Source organism: Pseudophryne corroboree, chromosome 7, assembly GCF_028390025.1.
Source record: "Pseudophryne corroboree isolate aPseCor3 chromosome 7, aPseCor3.hap2, whole genome shotgun sequence".
Lineage (NCBI taxonomy): Eukaryota > Metazoa > Chordata > Amphibia > Anura > Myobatrachidae > Pseudophryne > Pseudophryne corroboree.
Genome location: NC_086450.1, coordinates 502,134,240 through 502,145,561, shown reverse-complemented (window position 1 = coordinate 502,145,561; position 11,322 = coordinate 502,134,240). Strand labels below are relative to the sequence as shown.

The 11,322-nt window shown below is 49.0% G+C and overlaps 1 protein-coding gene across 3 annotated transcripts in view; it reads left to right on the top strand.

Annotated features, from left to right (window-relative positions):
• Positions 1–2,334: 2,334 nt before the first annotated feature.
• Positions 2,335–11,322, top strand: part of GDPD3 (glycerophosphodiester phosphodiesterase domain containing 3) — a 30,726-nt gene continuing 21,738 nt past the window's right edge. The window contains exons 1-3 of one of the 3 annotated variants that reach the window (XM_063935293.1): positions 2,335–2,855; positions 5,043–5,207; positions 9,547–9,589. In XM_063935293.1, coding sequence (XP_063791363.1) covers positions 5,069–5,207; positions 9,547–9,589 — 182 coding nt within the window. In that variant the 5' untranslated portion in view covers positions 2,335–2,855; positions 5,043–5,068. Of the gene's footprint in view, positions 2,856–2,968; positions 2,994–4,780; positions 4,895–5,042; positions 5,208–9,546; positions 9,590–11,322 lie in introns of those variants that run through there. The other 2 variants (XM_063935294.1, XM_063935292.1) reach the window with 2 other exon arrangements.

Sequence of the window (11,322 nt, the reverse complement as noted above, 5' to 3'; positions counted from 1 at the left end):
CGCATCCAAAATCAGTGAAAGCCCATTCCACAAGGAAAGTGGGCTCTTCTTGGGCGGCTGCCCGAGGGGTCTCAGCATTACAGCTTTGCCAAACAGCTACTTGGTCGGGTTCAAACACATTTGCTAAGTTCTACAAGTTTGATACCCTGGCTGAGGAGGACCTTGTGTTTGCCCATTCGGTGCTGCAGAGTCATCCGCACTCTCCCGCCCGTTTGGGAGCTTTGGTATAATCCCCATGGTCCTTACGGAGTCCCCAGCATCCACTAGGACGTTAGAGAAAATAAGATTTTACTCACAGGTAAATCTATTTCTCGTAGTCCGTAGTGGATGCTGGGCGCCCGTCCCAAGTGCGGACTTTCTGCAATACGTGTATATAGTTATTGCTTAAATAAGGGTTATTGTTATGAGCTTAATAAAGGGTTACGTTATGTTGGCATCCATTGTTGATGCTCTGTTGTTGTTCATACTGTTGACTGGGTAAGTTTATCACAAGTTATACGGTGTGATTGGTGTGGCTGGTACGAGTCTTACCCTGGATTCCAAAATCCTTTCCTTGTAATGTCAGCTCTTCCGGGCACAGTTTCCTTAACTGAGGTCTGGAGGAGGGGCATAGAGGGAGGAGCCAGTGCACACCAGTAGTACTAAATCTTTCTTAGAGTGCCCAGTCTCCTGCGGAGCCCGTCTATTCCCCATGGTCCTTACGGAGTCCCCAGCATCCACTACGGACTACGAGAAATAGATTTACTGGTGAGTAAAATCTTATTTTTAAACCTACCGGTAAATCTATTTCTCCTAGTCCGTAGAGGATGCTGGGCGCCCGTCCCAGTGCGGAAACTCTGCAAGACTTGTATATAGTAAGTTGTTGCTTACATAAGGGTTATGTTACAGTTGACATTGGTCTTGGACCGTTACTGTCGTTTGTTCATACTGTTAACTGGTTATGTATGTTCCAGGTTACATGGTATGATTGGTGTGGGCTGGTATGAATCTTGCCCTTGGATTGCTAAATCCTGCCTTGTATTGTCCATCTCCTCTGGGCACAGTACTCTAACTGAGGTCTGGAGGAGGGGCATAGAGGGAGGAGCCAGTGCACACGCATAGTCAAAGTTCTTTTTAGGTGCCCTATCTCCTGCAGAGCCCGTCTATACCCCATGGTCCTTACGGAGTCCCCAGCATCCTCTACGGACTAGGAGAAAAAGATTTACCGGTAGGTTTAAAATCTTATTTTTACCCATGATAGCAACGAGTGATATGTGTGCAGGCGGCCTATCGCACACCTTATATACCCACCAAGCCAGCGCAGGACACGTGACGTACTTCATGGGCTATGCGCTGCAGACGTGACATGTAGGAGGTGGTTATAATAACGTGACTCAATTGGGTAATGAAGTCACCTGTGCTCAAGCATGAAGATCACTAAAACCTGGAATGTTAGTGTGGCTTGACGACTGAGGTTGGGAATGCCTACACTACAGCACTCAGCAGCCCCATTCTGTGAGCTCACGTGGCCTATTGCTTCGTACCTGAGCTGCTACTGCTCCTAGACCTGCCACATATGTGCCCACCTCTGAATCGGGCACAGTAACCGCACAGGTGGCCCGGGCAGTGCTAACGGGCGAATGAGACACATGCTGGGATCCTGTGACAGTTTCACGTTCCCATGATTGTGCCACGTTCTGATGAGAGTGTCTGGTGAAAAGTATCGCCAGGGGGGGCTATCTAATTAGCCACGATAAACCGGCGCGTGCCGCGGCTTATCAGGGATTTTGTTTCACCTGCCTCCGGCAGGCGAAGCAAAATCCCAGATAACAGCCCCGTTTTCATCAGAAAACGAGGCTATTTCACCCAAAAACACACAGGTTTCGCTGAACCTGCGTGTTTTCTGGTGAAAAGGATGTTTTTTCCGGGTGAAAAAACATTAATGAAACATCGGGAAATTTCACCTGAGGCTTCATCGGCGGTAATTGAATACCGCCCTATTAATCTATGTGTCCCTATGTATACAGTTCTGCTGTTGTTCTGTGTACAGTATATCCCTATTACTGTGTGTATACAGTATTTACCCATATGTATACAGCTGTCTGCTACCGTACCGCCTGTACGTACAGTACATTCACCTTTGCCCCATCACTAGCTGTATCACGGTCATACGTGTGTTGTTACTATGGACTAAGCGGTGCCACCGCGGCCAGTCCCATCTGTACACTAGGGTGGAGGAGGGATGGGCACGGGAAGGTCAGAGCTCGCCCCACGGCTGCTGCCCAAACAGGTTCTGGCCGCGTGTGTACTAGGCAGCAGGTATGCACCTGTCCTGGAATGCTGATGGGTGTGTTTCTATCTCAGATAGTCTTATTAACCCCACAGCCACCTAGAAGTCAGAGTCCCTGGTTTGGCAGCTAAGATGTGCATTACACATGATGTCACGGAGCTGAGTGACATCACCGAGGACATTGTCCAGTCATGCGACCATCTCCCTCACAGAGAACCAGCACTGACCAAAACTGCTGATTTTCAGCTGCCTAAGCTGCTGATCCACAGAACATTCGCTTCCAGTCTAGAGAGCAAGTAGAAAGAGGAACCAGGAGAGGGGAGCATCTATATTGCACCAGGATAAAAGGCAGTACTCTGCACCAGGGACCAGGAGCAGGTACAGTGTGCCAGGAGACGTGGGAAGATACTGTGTGCCAGGAGAGGAGCAAGTACTGTGTGCCAGGAGACGTGGGAAGATACCGTGTGCCAGGAGTGGAGCAAGTACTGTGTGCCAGGAGATGGTGGAACATACGGAGTGCCAGTAGAGGATCAAGTATTGTGTGCAAAGAGAAAGGGGATCATATACTGTGCCAGTAGGAAAGAAGGTACAGTACTCCGCTAGGAGATGAGTATATTCTATATGAGAGTAGAGATGAATAAATAGATCTGTGCCAGTGAAGAGTACCGTATAATGCCTGCCAGTGGGGACTAGGGGATAATATACTGTGCCAGTAGGAAAGAAGGTACAGTACTCCGCTAGGAGATGAGTATATTCTATATGAGAGTAGAGATGAATAAATAGATCTGTGCCAGTGAAGAGTACCGTATAATCTCTGCCAGTGGGGAGTAGGGGATAATCTGTGCCAATGGGGAGTAGAGGATAACGTGCCAGTGGATAGTAGATTGTAATATGTGCCAGTGGGGAGTAGAGGATAATCTGTCCAGTGGATAGTAGAATGTAATATGTGCCAGTGGGGAGTAGAGGATAATCTGTCCAGTGGATAGTAGATTGTAATATGTGCCAGTGGGGAGTAGAGGATAATCTGTCCAGTGGATAGTAGATTGTAATATGTGCCAGTGGGGAGTAGAGGATAATCTGTCCAGTGGATAGTAGATTGTAATATGTGCCAGTGGGGAGTAGAGGATAATCTGTCCAGTGGATAGTAGATTGTAATATGTGCCAGTGGGGAGTAGAGGATAATCTGTCCAGTGGATAGTAGAATGTAATATGTGCCAGTGGGGAGTAGAGGATAATCTCTGACAGAAAAGAGTAGGGAATAATCTGTGCCAGCGTGGAGTAAAATATACTCTGTGGCAGTGGATAGTAGAGGATAATCTCTGACAGAGCAGAGCAGGGGATAATCTGTGCCAGTGGATAGTAGAGGATACTCTGTGCCAGTGGATAGTAGAGGATACTCTGTGCCAGTGGACAGTAGGGGATAATATGTGCCAATGGATAGTAGAAAATAGTCTGTGCCAGTGGAAAGTAGGAGATAATCTGTGCCAGTGGGGAGTAGGGGATACTCTGTGCCAGTGGATAGCAGGGGATAATATGTGCCAGTGGGGAGTAGGGGATAATATGTGCCAGTGGGGAGTAGGGGATAATCTGTGCCAGTGGGTAGCAGGGAATAATCTGTGCCAGTGGGTAGCAGGGAATAATCTGTGCCAGTGGATAGCAGGGGATAATATGTGCCAGTGGGGAGTAGGGGATAGTCTGTGCTAATGGATAGTAGAAAATAGTCTGTGCCAGTGGAAAGTAGGAGATAATCTGTGCCAGTGGGGAGTAGGGGATACTCTGTGCCAGTGGGGAGTAGGGGATAATCTGTGCCAGTGGATAGCAGGGGATAATATGTGCCAGTGGGGAGTAGGGGATAATCTGTGCCAGTGGATAGCAGGGGATAATATGTGCCAGTGGGGAGTAGGGGATAATCTGTGCCGGTGGATAGCAGGGGATAATATGTGCCAGTGGGGAGTAGGGGATAATCTGTGCCGGTGGATAGCAGGGGATAATATGTGCCAGTGGGGAGTAGGGGATAATCTGTGCCAGTGGATAGCAGGGGATAATATGTGCCAGTGGGGAGTAGGGGATAATATGTGCCAGTGGATAGCAGGGGATAATATGTGCCAGTGGGGAGTAGGGGATAATCTGTGCCGGTGGATAGCAGGGGATAATATGTGCCAGTGGGGAGTAGGGGATAATATGTGCCAGTGGGGAGTAGGGGATAATCTGTGCCGGTGGATAGCAGGGGATAATCTGAGCCAGTGGGGAGTAGGGGATAATCTGTGCCAGTGGGGAGTAGGGGATAATCTGTGCCAGTGGGTAGCAGGGAATAATCTGTGCCAGTGGGTAGCAGGGAATAATCTGTGCCAGTGGATAGCAGGGGATAATATGTGCCAGTGGGGAGTAGGGGATAATCTGTACCAATGCAGAGGATACACTGTGCCAGCCAAGGATAGAGATCCGGGAATCAGGGCCAGGACAGAGAGAAGGAGTCAGGCTGTTGCTGGGCAGTGACCATAGCAGGGAGAGGAGGGGACTGGGGCTGTGCCAGCATGGCTGGGAGAGTGACAAGTGCTCGGAGAGACGGCTGGTGACAGCACAGAGACTGCAGGCTGAGAGAGTGATGTGTGATCACAGAGACATGTAAGTAGCCTGTCTCCTCTCTGTGTCCATCACATTCTGCAGAACACTCACCTCGCAGCTATATAATCAATGCACAATCCTCTCTGCATCATCACTATGACCCTGTCACTGCTGTACCATTAGTGCTGTGCTTCTGCTTCTCTCCTAGATCCCGGTCTCATCTACCCTTCCGTCATGCTGCCCTCCCTGTATTACCTGGTGCCTGTGCTGGGGGGCTACGCTGCCACCTCCTATTACCTGCTGAGGCATCCACACATCCTGCACAAGCGCAAGAGGCTCCCCTTCCACTGCCGACACATCTCCCACCGAGGGGGTGAGTACCACACCTGGGGGTCTCCCCTTCCACTGCCGACACCTCTCCCACCGAGGGGGTGAGTACCACACCTGGGGGTCACCCCTTCCACTGCCGACACCTCTCCCACCGAGGGGGTGAGTACCACACCTGGGGGTCTCCCCTTCCACTGCCGACACCTCTCCCACCGAGGGGGTGAGTACCACACCTGGGGGTCTCCCCTTCCACTGCCGACACATCTCCCACCGAGGGGGTGAGTACCACACCTGGGGGTCTCCCCTTCCAATGCCGACATCTCTCCCACCGAGGGGGTGAGTACCACACCTGGGGGTCACCCCTTCCACTGCCGACACCTCTCCCACCGAGGGGGTGAGTACCACACCTGGAGGTCTCCCCTTCCACTGCCGACACCTCTCCCACCGAGGGGGTGAATACCACACCTGGGGGTCTCCCCTTTCACTGCCGGCACATCTCCCACCGAGGGGGTGAGTAGCAACACCTGGGGGCACTTACCCCTATGAGAGGACGCTGGCAGCGGGTAAGGGACACACCTCTCTGCCACCCCAGCTCTGCTTTAGCTTCATTATCATCATTAGCTGAGCAATAAATGGATATAAAATGTATTTATTGTATTACCATTTACTTATATAGCACCAGCATGTATTACGCTGCCCATGTGCAATATAAATGCAGTAGTGTAATAACGGTAGTATAGTCAGTCTGTATGGTATAGTGGCAGTTATATATTACCATGTATAATATAATGGAAGCTACATGTTATAGTATGATATAGTGAGCGTTATATATTGCCATGCGTGATATAATGGGAGCCACGTGTTACTGTGTATGATATAATAGGCATCATACTGTATACTGCTATCAGTATGATACTGTGAAGCTGATTGCACGCAATCCAGCCAATCAGCTCTCAACTGTCATGTGTTTGAAAAAATGACAGTTGGGTATGATAAAACTCATTGATAAATCAGCCCCTATGGGCGGGATGTACTAAGCGTCGTATCTGCGATGCGGTACATCCTGCCACTTATCTGGTATGCACCTAGAAATGCGATTAGTATCGCAAATCAACAGCCCTCCCGATAGGAGCTGTCCTTTGCGATAGAAGGTCTTCCGGATTTCGAACCCGGGAGTAATGCGGCGGCCGCGGAGGGTGCTGGGACGGACGCGATTAATAAATAATGACCTCAGACTCTCAGCATGTCAGGTGATGTCAAAGGGGGAGGGGGGGGGGGGGGCGTTTACAGCACACACAGTGGGCAGAACTCAGTGGTGCGTTTCAAATCCACTCTGCTCACTGTCTCATGTGCTGTGTAACTGTGGTTGCCGTGGTATTCACATGACACTGCACAGAATTACACATCATTCATGGAAGTCTGAAGAAGCAAAGGGAAAGTGATAATTACCAAGCATTTTGTAGTGGGATTGCACTAATGTGTGATATGTGGAGCTATATATTTCCAGATATGATGTAATAGGGCTATACATACTGTATATAACTGTCATGCATGATAATGAATATAACTGGAGCTGTAGATTACACGAGCCATATAACAATGTCTCCCAGCATTTGGGAGACCACAACTGGGACAGGTGCCGTGGCTATGGCTCACGTAGGGCATGTCAGTGTAATGGTGTGTGTGGCCACTGTGGGACAGTTGGGAGATATGTACGAATGCCCTACGCGTTTCTAGGAGTAATAGGCTGGAAACTCCCACAAAATTGTTGCGACACCCCTACATGTGACTCGCAACCCCTCATTACCACCCACAATCGCTTACTACCTGTCACTCACTTTGCGAATAAATCCTGACTGGTTCCGTCATCTGACGCATGCGCAGTACAAAAATATACGCTCAACTGCGCAAACATCTGCATTGCATCCGCCTCTGAATCGAATTGCTGATTGGTCACTATCCGTTACTGCGCGCCTGTGCTGCGTTAATCCGTTACAGTAATATGAGGAAGAAAGTAAACGTCTTCCAAACCAGCGTGTTTACTTATCATTAACCATCATCCCGGATTTACACGTCCTACAGTAAATCAAACCTCAGGTGACCGCATAGACTTTGCTGTGTACTTATGTATAACAACACAGTAGGCCGACACGCAGGAACAAGGTGTGGCAGTGACTTGTAGAACCATCTGTAGCCAGAGAACCTGACACGGCTGTTTGTCATTTATCAGTCTCTTACTGTACGTGGTATTTCACGAGTCTTGGAACATGTCCTCCTACAACACCGCTTCAGTCCAGGTCATTTGTGTGCACGCAGATCTCTTAGGGTCCCATTCACAGGATCTCAGTAGGGTTGAGGCATACTTACATGCTTTTTGTATCTGGCCTCCCAAGAGTCCCGGAGAGCTGGAGGTCCAGGTGAGAGGGGCAGCTCAGTGGATCTGTGAAATGCGTCATGCACTTGTTGAATAGACAGCTATCTGGATAGCTGTAAACTCTTCCAGGAACCAGAGAACTCCCCCAAATCCAGGAGTCTCGAATCACCAGCCCTTGGTGTGAGGTTCTCGTGGTGACTCTCTGTGTCTGTATTTGGCAATAGGGCCTAACAAGTCCTCTTGAGTATTGTCTGTCGAGACCTGTTGCTCCAGAAGTCTTGTGTTTTATTCACATGCAATCTTGCAAGCCTAAGTCGTTCTTTAATGTTCATCACATGGGGTTAGAGGACCTTTTAGGCCTTTAGATCAGGGGAACCATCCTTTTTTGAGTCCTGACCCCTCCTTGGAATCTAGTAGGAGTTATTATATCTTATGTAATTGTCAACTTTTAACCCAAAAAATTTGAACTGAGTCCATGGATTGTTATAGACCACTTAGGGGACCCCTGGACTCAGGGCTGGATTAAGCCTTGGGTGTGCCTGGGGCCCTAAAGACAGGGGATCCCCAGTGGAAGGTGGGGGGTGTATATTAGATTGTGCATACCTCCCAACATGTCCCATTCCAAGAGGGACAAAATGCTCTCTATCTGGACTTCCCACTTAATATATGATTGGCGTCACCTGTGTTGAACTATTTAATTGATAAGAAAGGTGTTTCAACACAGGTGATTGCAATCGTAAATTAAGTAGGAAGTTCAGGTACAGAGCATATTGTCCCTCCTGGAATGGGTCATATTGGGAGGTATGGATTGTGTATATTAAATTTAAACCAATGGTGTATATTTGTTTTAAACAAATAGTTTAATAATGTCTGGGTACTGTTTACATCTCCACCTAATTGAAAGACAACTATTTTTATAAACATTTCTTGTAGTGGAACAAAGACAACTTAACCTTAAAATACACATAGAAAAATAAAATAATTTATCTTGTCACATGCAAGAATAGTAGCAGCCTCTGTACTACTTACACACTGGCACAGGACTCAGGAGGACTCTCTGTGTATGTCTGTATCTCTAGACCAGAGGTTCTCAAACGCGGTCCTCAAAGCACCCCAACGGTCCAGGTTTTAAGTATATCCATGGCTCAGCACAGGTGGTTACATCAAATAGACTGGGGTGCTAATTATGTCACCTGTGGCCAAGCATGAATAAACCTAAAACCTGGACTGATGGGGTGCCTTGAGGGCCGCGTTTGGAAACCTCTGCTCTAGACCCAAATGGTTTAGTTGCATAACCGGTTACACAGGACTCAGACACCCAGGCGGGGAGGAAGGGAAGCTGGGATCCCTGTGTCACTTACAGCTCTCTCCACCCTCCCATCTCTCCTCTGGTCAGAAAGCTCTGTCAGTAGCTCATAAAACATGATATTCCTGCTTTCATTCTGGCTGCTGGTTCTGCTGCTGCTTAAGAGGGAAAGCTAGTGATGTCAGTGTGCTCTGGCCGGGGGGGCCCCCTGACAATGATTAATTTTGTCCTGCTGTAGGAAAGGATGTACATTCATTTTCATGTGTTCCTCCATGTATAACTAACACATTGTGTGGTAGAAATATCTGTTCATCAGTTCCAAGGACAAATATTTAATACCTTTGGCTGTCCATAGACACTGTAGCTTGCAAATTACTTTTTAAATATATTACGTCATGCGTCTAGCCTCCTACTGGCCTGTTAAGCAGCATCTATATAGCATGTTGCAGTGATACAGCTTTTACTGCTCCCGGACATGATGCGGATTTGCTCTCTAGATACCACTGTATACAGTGCAGAGAGTGCGACAGAGCTGTGTCATATGCAAGGGCAGCACAAAATAAACATCCTGCCAGATCACACTGCTGAAAAGCACAGACATCAGCTAAAATAAAAAATAATGAACATAAGTGCCTGGAAGGTGCATGCACCTCGTCTGGAGGTGAAGAACCCTTTATAATCCGTTCTACTTTGTATGTCTTTCAGGAGCGGGTGAGAGAATCGAGAATACTATAGGAGCCTTCGACAAGTAAGTTCTGCGGATGCAGTCTATTGTGTATAGAGATGGTAACGGTGTCAGTGTGGTTTAGTGGCCTGCGTTGGTGGCACTGATACTTACAAGTGCACATTCTGCTCCTGTGTCATGTCTCTGGGTTCTGATGGAAAATGGGCCTGCACTTGCCACTTCTAACTACAGATTGTTGGTCTAAGTACATAATTGTAATCATTTCCATCTTGGTGTGACTGTTGACTCCACCATCATCGGTCGCAACCTTTAAACTTGCCCCGGCCCTATGGCCACGGTTTCCTGTGAGAGCAATTGTGCAGCTTTGGACGCATCTGCGACATGCCCTCCTCTGCTTAGCCACCCCCCATGTTACCTCTCAGGGACGCCCACTGAATTCCACAGCGTCCAAATCTGTTCTGCATCGCTGAGTTCTAGCAGCCGGGACCCGAAACGCACGCGCAGAGCTCATACATTGGTCAACTGCGTGCGGCACCGATGCTGTGTTTGATTCAGTATCGGACCCATTGTGCGTTACTGTGGATTTGTACATAAACAGCAACTGACGCAATTTCTGTATGGTACACTGACCGCGGGAGGGGACACTTGTGACACTGCTCTACAGGCAACACTGTGGAAACAAACATCTTAGCAGACTGAAGGTAATAGAGAAACATAAATAAATGTAACACGTGCCGCCAGCGCATCCATTAATTACTGATTGTTTTGTTTGATGTGGTTACAAAGAGGTGACTCTGGTCCTCCATGCGGAGCGACGCCTACAGCTGAACAAACACGTTGGCCGCTGTATCCCGCACAGACCACATCAGCACAGATTTGTTGTTACAGTGATTTGTCTTTGCTAACCACAGAGAAGAGGCATTGCATGGATCTTCACGTGTCTCACACTCCCGTATGTTTATCCATAATCCCTCTGAGCAGTGTGAGGCCTCCTGAGATCTGAGCTGTGATGGAACCCGTGTGTCGCAGTGTGAGGCCTCCTGAGATCTGAGCTGGGATGGAGCCTGTGTGTCGCAGTGTGAGGTCTCCTGAGATCTGAGCTGTGATGGAGCCTGTGTGTTGCAGTGTGAGGCCTACTGAGATCTGAGCTGTGATGGAGTCTGTGTGTTGCAGTGTGAGGCCTACTGAGATCTGAGCTGTGATGGAGTCTGTGTGTTGCAGTGTGAGGCCTACTGAGATCTGAGCTGTGATGGAGTCTGTGTGTTGCAGTGTGAGGCCTCCTGAGATCTGAGCTGTGATGGAGTCTGTGTGTTGCAGTGTGAGACCTCCTGAGATCTAAGCTGTGATGGAGCCTATGTGTTGCAGTGTGAGGCCTCCTGAGATCTGAGCTGTGATGGAACCTGTGTGTCGCAGTGTGAGGCCTCCTGAGATCTGAGCTGTGATGGAACCTGTGTGTCGCAGTGTGAGGCCTCCTGAGATCTGAGCTGTGATGGAACCTGTGTGTCGCAGTGTGAGGCCTCCTGAGATCTGAGCTGTGATGGAACCTGTGTGTCGCAGTGTGAGGCCTCCTGGGACCTGAGCTGTGGTGGAGCCCGTGTGTCACAGTGTGAGGCCTCCTGATATCTGAGCTGTGATGGAGCCTGTGTGTCGCAGTGTGAGGCCTCCTGGGACCTGAGCTGTGGTGCAGCCCGTGTGTCACAGTGTGAGGCCTCCTGGGACCTGAGCTGTGGTGGAGCCCGTGTGTCACAGTGTGAGGCCTCCTGATATCTGAACTGTGATGGAGCCTGTGTGTCGCA